Source organism: Zonotrichia leucophrys, chromosome 6, assembly GCF_028769735.1.
Source record: "Zonotrichia leucophrys gambelii isolate GWCS_2022_RI chromosome 6, RI_Zleu_2.0, whole genome shotgun sequence".
Classification (NCBI taxonomy): domain Eukaryota; kingdom Metazoa; phylum Chordata; class Aves; order Passeriformes; family Passerellidae; genus Zonotrichia; species Zonotrichia leucophrys.
The window spans coordinates 20,789,382-20,810,912 of record NC_088176.1 but is presented as its reverse complement, the minus strand read 5'-3'; the positions used below and the strand labels follow the sequence as shown (position 1 = coordinate 20,810,912).

General features: G+C 40.7%; 1 protein-coding gene across 2 annotated transcripts in view; it reads right to left on the bottom strand.

The window, feature by feature from the left end:
* Window positions 1–21,531, bottom strand: part of ADK (adenosine kinase) — a 265,612-nt gene that overhangs the window by 241,187 nt on the left and 2,894 nt on the right. The window contains exons 1-2 of one of the 2 annotated variants that reach the window (XM_064716994.1): window positions 15,841–15,975; window positions 9,288–9,362 (exon numbers count right to left, since the gene is read on the bottom strand). In XM_064716994.1, coding sequence (XP_064573064.1) covers window positions 9,288–9,362; window positions 15,841–15,854 — 89 coding nt within the window. In that variant the 5' untranslated portion in view covers window positions 15,855–15,975. Of the gene's footprint in view, window positions 1–9,287; window positions 9,363–15,840; window positions 15,976–21,531 lie in introns of those variants that run through there. The other variant, XM_064716993.1, reaches the window with a different exon arrangement.

Genomic DNA, 21,531 nt, shown 5'->3' with positions numbered 1-21,531 from the left:
AAAAATCAATTAAGACAGAGCAAAAGACATTTATTCGTCAGTGAAGACCTCACAAACCACAAGTCAGCCCAGAATATTACCTTCAAGCAACAAGATCCTCCAAAAGGAAGGAACTGAAAGTTCTGAGACTGTATTAAATCTTGATTGACATTAAATATTTAACTGTCTTCAAAATGCTAAGAATGGACCTTTGTCATCATTCATAGAGAGACACAGAAAAAGACTGGTGCATCCTATTCAATAAAATACACATTGTTCCTATTTAGAAATTATAAGGAAACTAACAGCAAGTCTTACATATCAGTGAAAACCTCTCTTCTTTCTTAAAAAATTATAATTTAAAATGTATTCCATTTTCCTGTTAGACAACTTTATCAATGTGCTTCTGCTTGTGACAGGCTAGGCTGAAGTACTAATTTCATATTATTGCTGCAACCTAAATGAGTCCCAGTGCTGTCTAAAAGCTACACCTCTCTCACCACCTGTCTGCACCCAAGGGCTTAATACAGGATAGTCCAGCTTACAGAAATTTAAATAGTAATTGTCAGGGAATTCATTTACCTTAATTTGCCTTCTCTACAAATTATTTTAACACTGTTTAGAGCAAACAGAAAGCTACAGACAATTGTTACAGCTACTGTGAAATTTCAGCCATGCTCAAAGAACATATCCAAACCAATATAGTCATCAGCTTTCTAGGAAAAAGTAGCATGGGGGAAATGGCAGAGAAAGCTTTTTTACTGCACTGAAAATTTTGATTTTATCCTGAGAAATGAATGAGCAATACCAAGATGGAGATTTAGGGCCGTGTTCTTGAGAGATTAAGTCCTTGCTCTGCTGCCACTGGGGCATACCAGGAACTGCAATTACTCTTTCTGGGAAAAACTGTTCCTCCCTTTTGCCTCAAGACATGGCCACTGCTCAGTATATATTAAACTCTTCACCCACAGTGGGACCTGCAGCATCAAGTCCAGACATGCAAGGGTCTGGCAGAGGAAACAGACTGACTGAGGTATTTGGACAGTTCCTGTCACTTCAGGCCCAGGTGAGTGCTTTGTCTCAGGACTGGTTGTAGCATTACATACAGAACTTGACATGTCCTGAGGATTCTGTTTGGGACTTTGGCTGTTGTTTAACACTGCCACATATAACATCACAAGCACATTTCAAAACAGCTTCAGTGAAACACACACATGTTTTGCCAGAACATATTCTGGCAAAAACGGGAGATATTGCAATCATATTTGGGGAAGGTCTCTGATCTCTTGTCTACACAGTAACTATACTAAATAAATTGTATAGAAGACATGTGAGATTCTGGAACACTTTGTCACTTTAACTGGGAAATATGAATGGCAGAAATCAGAAGACTTAGATTTGTAACTGTAGTTCTTAGATTGACACAGACCAGAAAAGTTATGCTAGCCTGAAGCCACATAGGACACCAGGCCTAACTTAATATTCACAGGTGAGACTGCATGCAGCCTTTCCTTGGAGTGGTCTGGAAGTGAATTTGGGTATAGTTTCATCTCTAATGGAAAAAGTTGACTGTAAACTTCCAGACTACAGTGACAGCCTAATGTCACAGTAATCTTTATTGCCTACCTTCCTACCAGTGGGAAGTTTCTGTTATTTAAAAAGAATAAAACCCAGCCTCAAGACTGAAGAAAGAAATAGCTTCAATAATACAAGAACTGAAAAAATGTTCCTGGTAATGTTTGTATTTCTGTGGCTTCATGCTAGTGTTCACTTGGTACAACTTGTCATGTTAGACAGTGATTTGTTCTCCTTCACACTTTGTCCTGTGCACCTCAGATTCTTACATTGAAACTTAATCACTTTTGCTGTCACAAAACAAGGGAAGAAATAAAAGGAAAAAAATTCATTAAATTTTTTTAGTAAAGGGACAATCTGCTAAAATAATCACCAAAAATTATTTAGCCACTGCTGCCCAGTATTCATGTGCCATAAACCCACAAGTCTCAAGTAAAACTAAAAAATGAAAATAATTTGTATGCTAACACATTGAAGAGAAGAATCAAGGGTTTGTAAAATGAAATTAGCGTTTCCCCAGCTCTGCATTTACTCTGAATTTATAAGGGAACTGCAGGCTTTGTAACATCCTGAAGTCTACCATACAAACAGATCTGCAGTAACTTGGGATATTGATGATTCTGCCCTGACAAAAATAACATAAAACAACACTCCAACAGCTAGTTTACCCTACTCCAGCTCTTGGCTACTGGAAAACAAGAACACCAGTAATTAAGAGGAAGATGGGCTGCCTCCACCCTTTCCCTGTGGCTACAGCACAGACCACAAGGCAAACAGTTCCTTTTTTTTCCTCCAAAAGGAACAGGATGAGAAGAAGCACAACACAGAGCAGGCCTGGGCAGGGCCCTGTGCCGAAGAACAGAGGCACAGGATCAGGGATCTTCAGTGGCACAAGCACCTCATACCTCAGCTTACAGTTACCTGTAACCCTGGGGGGGTACCTGCACTAAAAAGCCATCTTTTCCAAAAGATGACAGATCAATTTCATTTAGAGTAAAAAAAATTGAAACTATGTAAAATAATTGCTATTTTTTGACTGGGCTTTTTTATTCTTCAAGTCACAAGTGATCAACCAGCTACACTTTATTACTGTAGCAGAAAAAAACCCTCTAATCTGTACTATGCTATTGAAAATTTTGGATTGGACAAGCAGGATAGGAATGGAAAACAATATTAAAATCACATCTTAGAAATCTGTAATTAAAAAGAGTGCCTGAAACCATATCCAGAACATGAATCACAATGTTTGTTTACTGTATCCTAAATAAAAATCAATCTTGTAATTGTGCCATCTGGAAACTCTAATATGCAAGGTTTTCCAGTAGAAAAAGAAAGTAACACTTTCAAAGAGAAAGTTTTACCATTGAGTTTAAGATGGATTCTGGTTCTTTACTGACAAGACCCAGCTTTTTCCATCGAAGATATCATCAGCAAGGGTCTTTTCATTTAATATTATTGCCTAATTAAAACCAGAGACAATTAGTTAATTCATAGATCACTTCCACTTAAAGCTCCTTGTTTGCATTAAAGATGCAAATGGAAGCCATTTGCCTCATTTGCCTTGTAATGCAAGACACAAAGTTTTGTTAAACAAATTTTCACTTGTAAGCAAAGGGAAAATACAAATAAGCTGTGTGTGTGTATGTGTATCTGCCACATGCTTAAGGTTATTCTAAAGAATACAATTAGTCCATTAAATAGACATTCTACTGACATGCATTAAATCTGTAAGTCTTCTGATGAATGGGAAAAATAAAAGAATAATTCATTATTTACAGTTAGTTCATTACTAAAAAAAGTATTTAAGAAACTGAAAATACACCATAAAGAGAAGAGTGAAATATTTCCCATTTGTGAACATCTTATATTCTGTTTTACAGGTAAATACATAATTACTGCTCAAGCCCTATATACTCTGAAAACATCAGCTCTTCATGCAACACTCACTCCATAGGAGATTTTTCAAACAGCCTTTTCTGAATGGAGCATAACTAAAATCTTTCACACATGTAAACTACATATTGAACTAAATGCTGTAGGAGCAAGCATTAGGGCTGCAGAAAGCTGTGATTATGTTGTCAGGAACACTACCAAATTTATAGACATATTAGTATGAAGAGGACCTTCTTAATACAGCTATCATCATCCTAAGTTTCTGCAAGCAAACACTGGAGTTCTTATCATTTATCAGCAGTCAGATGATGCAATTGGGCTCGACAGTTTCAACCATGTTTTATGTTCAGACCTTGTGACTAATTAAATGGACTCCTACAGATACAACTAACACCACAAGGTAATAATATAGCACTCAGCTATTCAGCCTCTCTGCCAGATGAGCCAATGCAATAAATACATTCAGGATTAATCTCATCCAAGAATTACTGAAACAATGGAATTACTGAAACAATCATACACCAAATTATCTTCTGCAGGGGGAGGAAATATACAAAAAGTTTGGATTTTTCACGGAGATCTCAGGCGAAATTTTCAGGGAGATTTTACATGTACTTTACATACCTTCATCCCTATACAGACACTAAATCCAAAACACACAGCACTGCAACACCTACTAGAAAGAGAATTAACCCTGTCTCAGCCAAAACCAGGACAACAGGTAACACAACTCCTAGCTCAAAGCAATACAAAACCATTAACCTCTCCCGAGGGCTGATGAAGCACAGAATCTAAGTTAACGTATCAATGAAACTGAAAAGGCTGCAAGTCTGAAGGGGGTAGGGGGTCCCCACTCATAAAAGCAGCAAAGCCCATGTTTGCAGGCTGTGCATTCCTGGATACTACAACTTCCAAGTACAGAATTGCCATTTGTTCTTCTCATTTTTCAAGCTCACTTCAGCATGAGTTTTTGGGGAAGGGTTTGTTTTGTTTTGCATTGAAGCTGAGTTTGGTGAACAGAGAATCACCTCTGGTTGTCTAAAAGCTATTTTGACCTTTGGCTACTTCATGAGAGTTAACTGTATGAATGAATGGTCCTTTGATTTTTTCTTTTCTTTTTTTTTTTTTTTTTTTTGCTATGGGAAGCTACAAAGGCTTCTGTTAGACAGGAGCAAAGGTAACAAACTGAATATGCTGAGAATAACACAAGCCACAGTTCATACAGACTAACCTAAATTTAACACAAGTAAGCACAAGTTTTTCGTAATTGTCAACTGAAGCTGCTTCACAAACTTTTTCTTAATTATAATCCACATTTCCACAAGACTGGAAAAAGGATCAAATATGTACATCTTACTTTCATCACAGCAAACACTAAAATAGCTTCACATTAAATTAAAGAATGTTTAATTTACTAGATGTTAATGGTGTTCTAGCACAATAGTTTGTGCTCAACTAACCCATCACCTTCTGCCAGTACTCTGCAGTGAGGAAAGGTCAAGGATGCTCACACATCTTGGGATCTCCAGGAAGGACCCAACCCCTTTCAGTGCTACAGTTAAGTTGGTAGCACACTGCAGGAGCTCCACATCCATACTTGTGAAATTAGGGATCTCAATGACAGCATCTCTTCCTTCACTGAAATAGTCTTTTCAGTGGTTACCACCACTCCAAAGATCCCATTCATTCTTCCTTCCCTGTTTCTTCAAACCTGTTCTTTCCAGTCAAGAGGGAGAAGAATATAAACCCACTTCTTGATTTAAAGATAGTTTGTATTTACACCAGAAAAGGCAGGGAAGAGAACTAAGGAACAGATGGTAGAGGGCATGAAAGTTATAAAAATTCCAACACTGAGCATTCTAAATGAACTTGTGCAAAGATTGCCACAGACCCTAATTTTAAGGGGAAAACAAAAAAAGAAGACCTAAAGAGAAAAATACTTGTCTGCTTGGACAACCAACAAGTAATCACACTTGTGATCCTGGACCATGATGGTGACAAAATAGTCTGCAGGTTTTAACTATAATGGAATTTGGCAGCCCAAGTAGTAAACATACCTCAACTTATGAGATCATGGCTCTGGTCAAGAGCCCAGAAATTAGAGTGAAATACAGCAATATGATTCTTGAAACTTGCTGTGATAAATACAACATATATCCTAATTTCCCCTATATCTCCACTCCTTTTTAACAGCGTAGGCTGAAGGATATTTCCATGCTTATACAGGTACTGGCAATTACAGGTATTTTCCTTTCCTTCCCTCTGATCAGTCGGGGAAGATACAAGGTTTCACACATTGAGAAGTTTCAGGGCTGGCACAACAGTCCTGTCAATGTTGGTATGTCAACATGGATTCTCTTCTCCTCCTCAGCTCATGCAGCCATAGACCCAGCAAGAGAAGATTTATCCATACCATGAACACACATTGCTCAACCACTGAAGTGCACCTGAGGTGAGTAATGCCCAGATCTCTACAACCTAAAACTTAACTACAACGAGGTAAGCTAAATTCAGTGTCAAATACTGAATATTTGCAAAACAAAGTGCTCTAGGGAGAGCAATGAAACACATGCAAACTCCAGATTTTAACAGCAGGACGACATTGGAGTATTTACAGGAGTCAGCAATACTGAGTTTAGTCTTAAAATGTTATTGGCAAGTTAATCAGAATTTCTTTGCCCATTTTAGCAGAGTTTAATGTAAGTAGCGTAGATTAAGTTATTTTTAAATGCCTTTTGGAGTTAGAAGGTAGAAGAATCATTCCTGTTAAATGTCATAGGTAGAAGTGAGTACACCAAAAGCTTTAATGAATACCTGTTAGCAAAGTTATTTTCATAGATTAGCATAACTATAGTTAGCAATTCACCCACAAAGCATTAATTCTTCTTCTATTCCTTTTCCTCTCACCCCTAAGAAGCTGCTCTTTGAGTAAGTATCCATATCTTGATAAATTAAACAAAAACACTCCTAGGTAATGGAGTTGATGCAAACTAAAAGGAGACAAAAAAACCAAAACAAAACCACATTTTTGATATTTCTTTCATGTAGATACTAAAAATACCCAAAGACATATGGTGGACTATATTTATTTCAAGACTTCTTTCCAGCTCTGTAAACAGAAACTAAAGTGGTTTGTGGTATCACCAGTTTTCCACAGTGCCATCAAAGCTGCTAACACTTTTCCAGATTGTCTCCCTGAAGAGAGGCAAGAAATGGGACCCAGAAATCACAACTGAGGCTAAAGCTTCTCTGGCTCAGGTAATGCCAGACTGCTGATATGGTCTGAGAAGCTCAGATGGGCATGGTGAAATTCTGTTGTGATATAAATTAAAACTGCCTCTCCTAGGAAAGGCTTAAAGCCCTCCAAAACTTGTCAAGAGGGCAAAAGACTTTGAAGATCAGATTAAACCAAAATCCACTTTGAAAGCCAAGTATCAGGGTTCTGCTAACCCAAGCCAAAAATACCCACCCAGCCCTCCAACACTGCTCAGTTCCTCAAACCAGTATTACAGGGCAGTAAACTGTTTAGAATCTGCAAGGGGACTGCATTATATTTATTTTCAGGTTTATTTCTAGCATGCATTGTAGGCCAATTAAATATTGTTTAAAAGGCCACTTTCTATACTTCCTTATGCTGCTTCAATTTGCACTTTCTTAACAGAAGTTACAAAAATAAGCTGTTTACAGGACTTATTTTAATACTCTTATTTCATTGACAATATATAGTGATTAAACTTGCAACATCAAGTTCTTTATTCTGAACAAAGGTATTTATTCTTAAAACTGAGTGTACAAGAGGTGGATAAAGTAACAGAAACACTGTAAAAATTAAATGCATAAAATTTTTATGTGTGTTTACCTAAACTTCTCTTGTTTGCCTAAGCTACCTTCTGGAGTCAGAGCCCTGCTGGCCTGACAACCCCATTAAACATTCCCACCCAGCAGAAGAGGTGAGAAACAGACTCAAGGTTGCCAAGATACCAAAAGCTGACACTACATGGCTAGAGATGGGTGCGGGTCTTGATTGAAAAAAGAGAAACGACAATGATCAACAATTTCTCTTTCAAATGCTTCACAGTCCTGAAATGTCTATGCTCTTGCACCTCCCTGCAGCATTTGACTAGATAACTTGATTCTAGCAGTTGCTCTACAGCTCCATTTTCCATTTGATCTCCCTTCACAAGCTGAGGAAGGGTGGGATCTGATCCCCATTTCAGAAAGTGTTGCAAAAGGTGTTTGGACCTGGAGTAGAAACACTCTTGTTGGCTTGTTAAATGGACTTCTCTGCATACCCTGACAAACAGGGAGAGGGATATCAGGGGCAGCAGAAGGTAAACAAGCTGCTCAGTTTTGAGGTCATTACCAGAGCCACCACACCATCAGCAGGCTCCTGTCAAACTGCTGGGGGAAGACTGCTTATGGCTTTCAATAATGCAATACCCCAAAAATGCATCCTGGCAGTAAAGCAATGCTCACAGAGCATGTGCTGCTCCAGGACATAATTTAATTTGTCTGACAGGACTCAAATTTGAGTACATAAGACTTCTAATTTTTAAATTAAATTAAATTCTGCACAGCACATCACATCCAGTGAAAAGCACAATGCACTTCTGAAGGCTTTCAGTGCTGCAGTGGAGATCCCATCATCTCTTTTATGTCAGCAATTTATAAGGATTAGTTGGGGAGTATTATTGGGCTGGGAGAAAGGCATTACTCATTTTTAGAGACCAGCTTTCAAGTTATTTCAGTGGAAACATGAGGCAGAGAATTACACCAGATTAATTTGCTTTTTTAATATTCAAAACATAGACCTGATTTCCAAAGTTCCAGGTGTTTGAATTTGACACAATTCATTACATTCCTGTCTTTTGTTTCCAGCTTACAACATAGAGGCTTTTACTTAAACAAACCTTATGATAAAATATGAGTGATTAAATATTGATGACAAATTATTGTTATTAAAAGCTGCAGAACAAAATATTTGTGGCTGACATTCAAAACTAAAAACTCTGCACCTGTTCTTTATTTGGTGATGTGAAATTCAGTTTTGATGCAATATTCCCATTAACAAAATAAAGAACTATTTGAGAAAAAAATTACTAACACTTTCAAAATTAAAGAAAAAATTGCAAGCACTCTGAAAGATCAAATCAACTTACAGAGCAGAGAAGAAGTGGCAACAGTAATAAAAAAATTGACCTCACACAGAAAGATTTAAAAGAGCAACTGTATTTTACACCTCTGGAAAAGACAGATCTCCAAGCTGATTCAAGAACAAGTAAGCTTAATGCCAATTAAGCAATCCAGCAATATGGTTATATGGATGGTGACATAACAAGTTGGCTTAAGCAAGATAATAGACAACCTGATAAGAAGCAGTCCTGTTCCTGACTGATAAATGCATATTTTTTTTTTAAAGGTGTATTTGCACAACTCTTCTTGGTGTGTTACAGAAATGGCTTATTTACCCCACAGACATCACTGAAGAAGAGTACAGTAATAACAAATCAAAAGTAGCACATGAAGATTCATACAAGAGCTACCTAAATCTTACTGAAATCGATGACTCCTTCCAATTAAAGACTAACAAAGAGCGCATGAGGACGCTAGAATAAATTGATAAAAACCATATGAAACCACAAAAAGTTTTCATAGATACCACCACCACAGTTTCATAGAGCAAGAACAATCAAATGACAAATACTGGCTACTTCCAGCACAAGGCCAGAATCCCAGAGATCAGCCTAAATACAGCATTATACAGGCAGTAGCCATTTATTTATAGGCATAATTCTGGAAACAAAACTGACATTAAAAAAAAAAACTACATCAAGCCTTACTTGTCAAGGAAGTCCTTGTCCACAACTGCACAGATATCAAGCAGAGGATTTCCCATTCCAAACAGGACATTTTCACTGTAAGAGAATCAAGTATTTCGTGTTAGCTTTGCACTGGTTTATTGTTTCTAGTATATGTAAAGACTTTATTAGAGAGAAAAACAAAAGAATACACATTTTGCCCAGCATAGTAAATACACTGTGACCTGGCATATACACAGAATCAAATTTGAGTGAAGGACCATCCTACAGTGATCTTTGATCAATACAGACTGCAATAATAAACACATTATTCTGTTAAACTGTCACTTACTCGGATAAAGAATTTTAGCTGCATGCCACGTTCTGGAGTTTTAAAGGAAGACATTCAAGTTGTAATACCAAATTTTAGACAGGGGAAGCATCACACCAGAGTAGTAATAATTTCTCTGAACCCTCTCAGTTGTTGGGTACCAACACATAATTAACAATTTAAGTCTGTTCTACTAAACTGAAACAAAGAAACTACAGATTCTGCATTGTCAGCCATTTTAAACAGTGCAGCTGTCTATTGGTACGTTGGATGTACTTTTTAAGCAATGTGACATTCACTTCTTTCACACAGAAAAAAGATATCAAAATTACTGCAAACGGTATTCTTGAGACAGATAGCTTTAACCTCTTTTTTTAGATTAATTCAGAAACCATGTGTTACATTTTCCTGAATAGCACGTACTTGGGTGATAATGCAGTAATACCAAAGGATTAGCTATGTGGCCTAGTGTCAAGTAGGAGTGAATGCAGCTGTTCTCTAGAAGGACATCCAAACCCATCACATTCCTTGCCAAACTAACACCTACTGTCTCCAACCAGCACGGCACACCATGCTCCAGCTAGCAAAGGTAGCTTCAGTATGGCCACCTATGCAGGGTTGGTGTGGGCAGGTTTTGGTAGCCAGGGGCCTACAGGGGTGGCTTCTGTGAGAAGTTACCAGAAGCTTCTGCCATGTCCAGCAGAGCCAATCCCTGGCAGCTCCAAGATGGGCATGCTGCTTGCCAAGGTGGGGTTAACTAGAAATGATCGTTACACCTCGGTGATCACAGATTTCAGAAGAAGGGGGGGAAAAGTTATTGTGCAGATGTAATGAGGCCAGAGAAGAGCAGGGTGAGAACATGTGAGAGGAACAGCTCTGCAGACACCATGGTCAGTGGAGAAGGAGGAGCAGGAGGTCCTCCAGGCACCTGAGCTGAGGTTTCCCTGCAGCCCATGGTGAAGATCATCGTGAAGCAGGATGTGCCCCTGCAGCCCATGGAGAAGATCATGGTGAAGCAGGACGTGCCCCTGCAGCCCATGGAGGTTCATGAGGATGCAGAGATCCTCCTGCAGCCATGCAAGAGACCCAGGCTGGAAATGTGGATGTCTGAGAGGGGGCTGGCACCTCCTAAGACACCCGTGCTGGAGCAGCCACCCTGCAGGGACCTGCAGACCCATGGAGAGAGGAGCCCATACTGGAGCAGGTTTCCTGGTAGGACCCATGACCCTGTGAAGAAGCCATGCTGGAGCAGCCTGTCTTTGAAGGACTGCAATCAGTGGAGCAGTGACCAATGTTGCACTGTGGAAAACATGATTAATAACCTTGATACTGAGAGACAGCAGCCATGTTTTAAGTATCCTAGTTTTTGTAGCTTTATGGACAATCCTTTAGAGGCTATTTCACTGTAAATAAATGTGGAAGATGGAGCCAGAAATCCAGTTCACTCCTAACCGGAATAGTTAACATCTGCTTAGTAAAAACCTGTAAGACTGGCTAAATACTTTTGTCAGCGTGACAAACAGCACAGTGTTCGAAATAGCATACCCATAAGTTACACCTGGCTAGAAGACAAGCAGAGTGAGAGACAGATGACAGCTCAGGAGACATAAGGATAAAGGGGATTGCAGCTGAAGTCACAAGACAGAACATTCTCCCTGTTGTAAAACCTAAGTGTTGCATAAGTAGTATATAGGACAATGAATGAAGTCAGAACTTTTCAAGTGTTGAATACAGATTTGTTCCCAAGCTATATGTTCCTGTACTTAATGTTTACCTGATTCTCACATGCTACGAAATCCTACACATTAATAGATTTATAACTACACTTACAAAAAAAAAAAAAAAAAAAAAAAACCAACACATAATGGATAACTTCTGTGTAAGAGCCAGCACTTTAATGGTCAGTATGCCAGAAAAGAGCAGCTGTACTTAGAAAAAACCATCTGAAATACAGCTGACATGCTGAGGTCACCGCCTATGAAGAAGTTACCACATTCAATGGAAAAGCAGAATAGAAGCTACCCAACATTCAATGAGCTGTGGGCTACAGAACCTGCAGGTCAATGTGCTCAAAGCAGCACAAGAGCAACTTTGTGCAGAAGCTCTATGAAGCCAATAATGTGTACACACTCCTCACACGTCAGCAGCAGCAGGAACCAGAACTTTCGGTGCCATTTAATCCAGGCAGCTCTTACCATCACATGTAAGTCCTGCTCATTCCCAGGCCTTCCTTCGCCCACAATATTTTATTATCATCCCTTTTCAAGTATTCTAGAGGCTGTAGGGCACCATTTGGAATCCAGTTTGAAAAGCCAAGGTAGCCATCATTAGATTAATAAATCTATGTTCAGAAACATTCCACTGAAACTTCTGGGCAAACTCTCCTTGAATTCAGTATAGTCGTTTCTCACAACTAAATGTAGAACAGCAGAACTTGACAACATTTTAAACTCATAAACGTTTCAGTAGATTTAACATTGATTTTGCTGAAGAAATCAAGTTAAGTGTTTATCTATTTTTGCAAATAATCTAAACACATAAGATAACATATACTAATCTCTAGTTCTGTGTCTTCAACTAAAATGTATTTCTACATTTTTGGTTCTTCCTAGGTGTTAAAATTACCTAAGCCCTGAGATATCAGAACTTCTGTGCTTAAAAATATGCATTAACATTCCATTGGAGAAAAAAAAAAAAGAAAAAAAAAGAAAAATCCATACACTCCACTTGTACTAGGGACTGGAGTTGTATTTTTCCTTAACTGTCACTGCATTTGATAAAAACACCTTTATGGGCAAAAGGGGAAAGGTCTAAAGAAAAGTCTAAGTAACAAATTTTTAAAAGTCAATAAGCAGGTATTTAAGAGGTTGGACTCCATCTCAGAGGTCTTTTCCAATGTAACTGATTTTGGGGTCCCTCACTGTGATCAGCATTTTCTAATACAAGCTTTCTGACCAATTTGGAAGGTCCTGCTGTTAAAGGGAAGACTTGACTGTGTAAATTGTTAGCATGTTCAACCTGACTAACCCAACACTGGCTACATGTAGTGCAATGCAAATCACCCTTCCCTTCTGGAGGAGCTGCAAAGTTTCCACACTGTTATACTATGGCACTGCTCGTGGCACTACATGAGGTACAGCAACTAATTAGTTTCAGGTTGATCCTCAGTAAAAATTAAAAAAAAAAAAGCATAAAATAAACCAAATATTTATGATTCTGGAGAATGCTGAATTTACACGTCTCCAGAGTGAAAAATTGAGATATTAAACAGTTATAATCTCACCAAGTTGTTTGAACCTTTGAGGCCTTATGTTTGCTGTTCAGTCACACTGGACATCTGCAGTTATGAAAATTTCCGTGATTATTTCCAACCAACTAGAGATAAAACCTAGTGAGGAATCAGTAATAATTTCCTGAAATTGGAGATTCCACAATACACAGGTTATTTGGGAACACATCTCTACCACAGAACACACTTTTGTAGTCCCCAGCCTCCCTGACTCCCCCCAGTCCCTTCTCCTTCCCTGGAGTACTGGGAGCATTCAGAAAGGATGTTCTTGTTTAACCCAACCAACCTATTGCAAAAGAATATCGGGATCAGTTCTTCAATAAGCAGGTGATAACTCCTTCACCTGCACAAATTAAGGGCACATATCATTGACTATACAGTCAGCATCTATGTGCATACACATATAGACACACAAAGAGTACATATATATGAACAAGATTTATACTTTCTAAACTCCAAACTACAAATAAGATGTTCAAATAAGATGTACAAATCTAAAAGTCGTTTGGACAAAAATACACCATCCATCTAGCAGGCAAAACTACAGAAGAGTACAGAGAGCTTTGATGTACATTGCATTCACATTCGTAACTATTTACAAGCAAACTCATTTTATGAGTTTGGCTTTTAACTTAGGACTACATGAAGTGTGAGTTGCAATTACGAATTCAAGCAATGTAACTCGTTAAGTATAAATAAATCCTCACCTGTTAATTAGGTGTTTAGTTCAGACATTACTAATATGACTGATTTTATACAAATGGTTAGTGTTTCACACCTTACTCTTATCACAAGTGGCAGAAGTAATAAAATGAAACCAAACTAGATAAAAACAAAACAACAAATCCAAACAAATAAACAAAAAAGAACCCAAAACATCGGTACTGATCAACCCTTGAACCTCATAAGAAGCCAACGAAATTAACTGCAACTGAATGATCTGGAAAGCTGTGTCCAATCTCATGCTCTACTGCTGCAGGCATTTTTTAAAATATGGTCCTGATTGAAGTTGGCTGCTGAGCATTAGCAGCACTATATCCAACTATCACACAATATTGTTATCATCCCAGGCTGCTGCGCGCTTCCGTGGAAGAGCAACATCAAAATATCAGTGAAAGCTTATTATTAGCTACTGGCACGGAGACAGAGGAATATTTTGGGCCTTTGGATACTGGCAACTCAGAAAGCCTTAAACATGGCTGAGACATTTGGGTGTGCAATTGCATGGCAGCACACTGTGTGCCTAGTCTTTCTTTTACAAATTTAAGAGATGGTCTTGTAAGATCTTAAATATTAGTATTTCTAAAGGGTTTCACTATGCCCTTTAAAGTAAGGCAAAAACAAGGCATGTTTTAAGCCTGTCCTCAGCATATCCATTTCAGTTTAAAACCCCATATAACACAAGATTTGAACTTACCAAAAGTCACTTTTATGTTTAGTTAAAGCAAAACAGCAATAGTACCAGATTTATAGCACTTGACTAGCTATAAGCTCTTAGCTAAGAGCATCCTTCTCTCATCCCACATACCCATGGAACATCATTGCAAGTAGGACGATACATCAGTAAGTAACTCATCTAACACAAAAGTACCTTAGAACTATAATCCCATCCTTCCAGAGTTCAGACAATTTTCTTGCATCACTGGTCAGCAAATCACTTTAGCATATAGACCTTAAACACATAAAGTAGCCTGCTGGACTGCTCACATGCTTTCCTGACGTGGGTCTTAAGCAAAGACAATATTTGGCTAAGCAGTTACATATTTACATACTGACTTAGAGGAACATCTTCAGTGAAGGTTTCATTTATTATGAAACTTTTGTAGTTTTCTAAAGTGACACACTCACAGGCTCCAACTTTGAAAACAAGCCTAAAAGCTTCGGCCTTATGTAAGCAAGGCTGCCGCAGAAAAAAACTGTTCCACCACTACCCAGCTCCTCACACAGCTGCACTAACTTCACAAGCCCCAACAGTGACATACTATTGCGATTTCAAAGTTACCGTCTCGGTCAGAAACAGTGTGAGTGAAACCTGATACACAGAGTTTGGAGGGTGGAGAGAGGAGATGGGAGAATTGCCTTGAATTATAAAGGCAATTTGATAATTATTAGGCATTTCTTTAGCAGCCAAAGGCCCGATCAAAGGTTACCGATTTACCTCACAATTGTTTGTTCCACACAATACAACCCCATATTGAGATGAAGTGTTTGGGGAAGAAAAACTATTCACAGTAACTCCTTTCACTGAATGTTAAGTTACGGGGGTTTGTCATCCTCCGGGTTTGCTGACAGGCTGATATCACCGCAGTTCCAACAGCCTGCCAAGAGCCTAGCCCGCTATTAACACTCCTCGTTATTGGGGATTCTTTTAAAATCTAGTTCTAGTCACGGCAAGCCACAGCGAGGGTTTAAGGTTCCAAAGCGGCCGCCGGAGCCCCTGGACACGCATCCTCCCACGCCCACGGGCGGCACCCCGCGGCGGGCGCGCCCACGCCCAGGCGCTACCTGTGACAGCGGCACCGCCGCCGAGCGACGCCGCACGCGGCCCCCGGCCACCGCCCCGCGGATCAGCGGAGCACCTGCGGGCCCGGCGCTGCTCGGGGCTCTCGCTCCCGGTGCCGCTGGGAGCCCCGGCCGGGCGCGCCCACCTGCCCGCGAGAAGCCACCGCGGCGCCCCGGGAGCGCTGTTCCCACGGGGCTGCGGGGCCGCCGGGGCACCGGCACAGCTCTCCCTCCTTCCCCGCCCCAGGGGAGCGGGCGTGCAGCCACCAAACCAACTCTCGGCACAGGGAGAGGGATGGGACGAAGCCGCGCTGCCCCGCACCGTGATTACACAGCGGGGAGAAGAGCCCGGCTGCGGAGGAGCATCGCGCCGGGCGCCTCCGCCCCGCCAGCGGGAGCGCATCAGCACCCGCCGCCCCTTCCCCCGGGATGCGAGGCTGTGCTGCGGGCGCTGCGTGGGGGCTCGACATTACCTGACAGTGGCCATGGCTCCACGCCCGCCCGGCCGCCCGCAGCAGAGTCCCCTGGCAGCGGCACCGTCACCTCTCCGCCCGGCACCCGCGCCTCAGCCGCGACTGAGCGCCCGGCAGCGCTCGGCCGGCCCACCGCGCGCCCCGCCCCGCCCGCTCGCGCGTTCCGCCATTGGCCGGGCGGCCGGCGGGGCGGGCCCGGGCCCTGCGCGGCGGCCGCGGGGCGCGAGGAGCCGCGGGGCGCTGCCGACGGGCCCCGCGCCCCGGTTCGGTAGCGCCCGGTACCGAGAGGTGCCGCCCGCCCGGCACCCCCGGGCTCCTCGGCCGCCATCTTTGGTACGGGCGGAGAGCGCGCGCCTCCCACACAGCTCCTGCCGCTGCCGTCCCCTCCGCGAGCCCCGGCGGCCAGCGTGGGAGACACTGACAATTGGCCAAGGAAAACCGAAAAAAGTTTAGCGGCGGCAGCCCCGCGGAGTTGCGGGGCTCGAGCCGCACCGCCCACAGTAAAGATGGCCAGCGGAGCCCCTGGCAGCGCTGCCCCTCGGCTGTCACGGGGCCGTGGGAACCGAGGGGACCCCCCGACCCGGCTCTGTCCTGGCCGCGGGCTGACGCCCGCCCCGACACACGATCGCTACACCCTGGACACGAACCCGTTTTCATTCTTTTTATCCAACTGTGCCTTGGGTCAGCGAGTGACCCCGTGCGGAGCCTGCCTTCCCCCGCAGGGCGCGGGGCCGGGCTGCCGAGCCCGGAGCACATCGCCTCACGCCGGGCTGCCGGAGCGCCTGGCAGCCACCTGTGGAACGCAGCGCTCCGCCTGCCCAGGCGGCCAGAGGACACGGCTGCAAACACGGGAAGAAAAGGGCAGCCCGGCATTGCTTACTGCCTTTTTTTATTCGCCTGACACTGGCAGAATCGCCGTATGAGAAAGGGAAAGCCTCGCTAAAGCCAGGTTTCTATCGTCACTCCTCATTTGGCTGTCAAAGTTACTGCCACATTGTGCAGATTCGGCACTTACTTTGTTAGCTTACTAGCACCAGAAGCACTGATTCATGAAACTGAAGCCAATAGGTTGTTTTTGCCAAAAATGAATCCCACGTTGTTAAGTACTGCTGTGTCACCTCTAACTAAATATTTAAATTTCACAACTTCATAATCCTGTGGTTATTAGTCCGAAGTTTCCCTTCCTTTCCATCTACAAAATGGGAATATTGTACTCAGAAAAATTAAAGCCAAACTTTCCATCTATTTCTAATTTTCCTCTCAGAGGACATGATGCCAAAATATGACACATTGATGAAGGTCAAGGACCTGCATTGTCACACGAAAATAACAGAAAAAATTATGCTCAATACCTGATGATTGAGGTAGGTTCTCCTAGGTTCTCTAAATCAGACACTCAAAAAATGATCACCACTTATTGAACATATCACAAAATTCTCATTATTGACATGTATCAGGGATCCTGGAAAGTCAAACAAGAGCAGGAAAATAAGAGTAGGAGACTAAGAGTAGGAAACATATCCATCCTCTTACTGTTATTGCAACACAATGTGTAAGAGGTTCTCAAATCCTGAGGGAGGATTCTGAGCTCTACTGAAATGCAAATACATAGATACATAATGGTTGCATCTTCTGATTCATGTTGAACTATTTATTATGTCCAGTTTAACAGTTTCACTGCTTAATAGCCAAACCTCTGTTTTGTAACCTAGAAGGTGGGGAAGGAGGATGCCAGCACCAGCAAATATAGCAATAGATACATAACTTGTTATTGTATATAACCATAGAATGCAGCTGTCTTCTTGGTTCTATCACTGTATTCAAAATATTAAAAACCTTTTTTAAAAAAAATCTAGTTGTAGATTGTCTCATAAATAATTGCCTGATTTTAACAAACACATAAAGATATGTAAAGGAATATATACACATTAATTATATTTACAGTAATTTGCAACATACAGCTGCATATTATGAATAGCAAGCCACAGAGCAAGAGGCCAAATGAGGTACCATCAAATGTTTCTAAATTTTACCACTTGAGCATATTTTCTCTAAAAAATATCAACATCTTTCCATGGAATATCATGTATGGCACCTCAACAGCAATCAATAGTGCTTTATAAGCTTGCAGCTCTTCCCCGTGCCCAATCATCTTGGCTGTGCTATCACACACACAGGTTCTACTGCTACTGACATCCTCGAGCCACCACCTACTCCTACACCACTGATCACTGTGCCTTTAGTCATTGGCCAGGGAACTGCTACACGTCCAGACCTAGCCCCAGCCTAAGGAAGTGGAGAAACAGCAACCAGAGTATTGCTGGGAAAATGGTCAGTTATGACTCACGGTCCTTTAGAGATGAACTTAATGCTTGTGCCCCAAGTTCAACTTGCAGTCCCACCATGTATGTGCTGGGCAGGCAGTCTGAGCTTGCTCAGCCTTCCTGACCCCTGACCTTCCAAACTCCCTCTGCTTGCATGGGGCAGCTGACCTTGCCTTCACATGTGATCCAGCCTCAGAAATCCCTGAGACAAACATGAAATTTACAGCATTTGTATCTAAAAATATATAAGGTCTGACACAGTCTAACCACTGTGTTTTCTTGACTGTTGTTGTTAGTATACAAGAGAGAAATCTTCATGACCGTGTCAGTTTCTCTACGTATATAAGCAACTTCCTCGGGTTATTTCACTAAAATGTTTCCTTTCAAGCACATTATAAATTCAAAATGAATTCCACCCCTACCTGATAAAATAACAGGCAGGCATATGAGAACATTTAAAATTGTACTTTAGTCAAGTAATCCATGAAACTCTACACATTATATATTTGTAACTTGTGTAACCGATAGGCAATCTAGGCCTTAGCCTTGGACTAATGTGTTATGTTTTACACCACAAATATTTGGTATAAATCTTACAGTTTGCAATATATAAACAAAAAGTTCTCTATCAGCCCTCATATTTTCACTCAATTTCTTCAAAGTACAAAAGTAAGGTTGATCTTAGATAAGCTGCCCATCTGTTTACAAGACAGGAGGGTAATCTTTTATGCAATAGCCCCAGCAGACATTATAAAATGGGACTAGCGAGCAGCAAGTCCACAAATTCTCTTTCAATAACAGCATTTTGCAGAGCTTGCAAATATCTTCTATTATAACAGTTGTTTTGGAAACTTTTCTACAGAGAGAATTTAATATCTTGCAACATAAAATTAGATGCATTTTTAGCTTGTATGGGTTTTATTTGCAAAGTGTTAAAAATCTTTTATTATTTTTAAAATTCTGTAACATCATCCCATTTCTTTCCATGTAACTTCACAGAGTGTTCAGCTGTAAAAGCAAAGGAAAGTCTATAAATATGCTAACTCTTCAGCATACTGCAGACATCTATACTTTCTTCTATTTTATTCTGATCAAATAACATAGCCCTTGAAACAGTTACAACTGCTTTGTACCACTGAACATACGAGGAAGAAAACCCCACAACAATCCTTCACTGTAAATGAAATCCCAAGGTAGCATAAAGCCAGCAAGTAGCTTTATCTTACCATATCCTTCAAGTGCAGAACAGCTTTGACTGTGGTCAAATAATAATTATGGAAATTATTACAGTTCAAAATGGAAAAAAATCCCTTTCCCTTCCCTGAAATCTGAGTAATACCCAAAGACTCCTTTCTTCACACAAAAGGCGTTGATATTATATAAATAATATTTTGTACTACTATTATACATTATATGAATAATAAAATTTTTAAAATCAATTTATGTAAATAAAAAATGAACAGCCTTGAAAAAAACATTGTGTTCACATTGTATCTGCAAATTCAATTTACTTTTTCCAAGAAGATAAGGTTTTCCAATACACTGTCAGCAAATAGTAATTAATGACCTTTAGATAGCAACCCATTCCCTGCTTCTGAAACTGGTTTTGTGAAATATTTGTGTACCATGCCTGTGTAAGTAACTACTAAAATTCAATATCACAACCTTGTATCACAAGTCAGAATTTTGCTTCCAAGATTTCCACATGAAATATACCTTAGCAACAGCAGAGTAAGCCAAGGTCTTGCACTACAAAATTTCACATTGCTATACTAACACCATAGTCAGCTAATTCTACATTCATTCAAGTCTCTTTCCTGGGCACCTTCCTTGTCTGTTCATAAACAATATTAGTAGATCCAATGAGGTGAGTAATCCTACACAAACTGTTTCTTCAGTTGAAAAAGAAGGAACTCAAACCTCAGGAAAACACAGTTTCAAGATGAAATAGGCCTATTTACACCAGCTCTTCTCTCCCAGGTAACCCAGCTTGCAGGCAGCCTCAGGGACAGGACTAGTCCCAGTGCCTTAGGGGAAGCAAGGACTTATCCCAGCAAGGCAGAGCTGCACCTCTCTGCAGGGTCTTGGCCAAGGCTCTTATGTCTAAACTGCTGCTGGGGGAGTGACTCTGCTGGCCAGGTGGGCTGCAGGTAACATCAGCAAGGAAAGAGAGCCTTCCCACAACCTCCTTTTCCTCAGGTTACACACTCCCTACAATAAAGCAAGGAATTACTTCAATTAAAAGGATGAAACACCACAGCAAGCTTCTCCAAAACAAGAACACAAATTTGTGGAAATATGACACATGTTGTGCAGAATCCCAGAGGATTACATCAAAGGCCAGGTGAAGACACTTGACAACGGTAATTTGAGAGTTACACATCTGAACAATGGGAAGCAGTGCCCGCACTGTAAGAGCACAGGAGTTTCCATGCTGCAAGTTATTCGGGTTTTGGATGTATTTCTGTCAACACAGCTTGGAAGGGAAGGTAACTGCTGTTACATCCTAAATAAAACAAAGTTAGCAATGTCTGTTGCTAGGGTCCTCAAGAGCATTTGTCTGATTTCTAAAGCGGACTAAATATTCATCTGAAGAAAAAGTCTATTGCTTTAATTCTGGGAACAAACACAGCAAAGTGCTTGGGCTTCAGATCTTTCTTTGACCTGAGGACGTTACGAGTACCAACATGGAAAACGTTACCTGTATTTGCAGATATAAGAAATAGGGAAGTAAGAAAACTATAAGCCATGAAGACAAAAACTGAAATGAATACAAATGGGGAGCAAGGTGAAATTGAAAACAAACAAACAAACAAAAACCCAAACCAAGAGATAAAAGAGAAAGAAAAATTATTTACTAAATTCTAACTGAAAGCTTAGTCACAGCTATATTGAAATATTCACTCTTCTTTCATTTATAAGGAGTTGATGAAGGAATAAGCTAAATTAGAAGTCAGCTTATTAAAAAAATTTAAAATGCGTGAAATTAGCAATATTTTTAGAGCCACTAGTATCAAGCTTTCTAAATCTACTGAACAGTAATGACAAAGGACTGCTTTTGATAACAATTATTCACAGAGTATTTGACAATTTATTCTTAAAATGAAGAGATGTCTAATAGCAGAAGAGGAAGAATACTGTACTTTTAACTTTTAGTATGAACTATTTGTCAAACTCAATGCTTACATTGTCTTCTAGATAAACTGATTTGTTCAAACAACTAGCCACGTCATGACTTTTCAATCAATACAGCAGCTGCAGAACAGCCCGAAGGTCATCATGCAGCACAAGGGACTTGACAAGTTTGTGTGCAGAAGGAAAAAATAAGCATGCCTATTTCTATACAGACACATACATATAAGTTCAA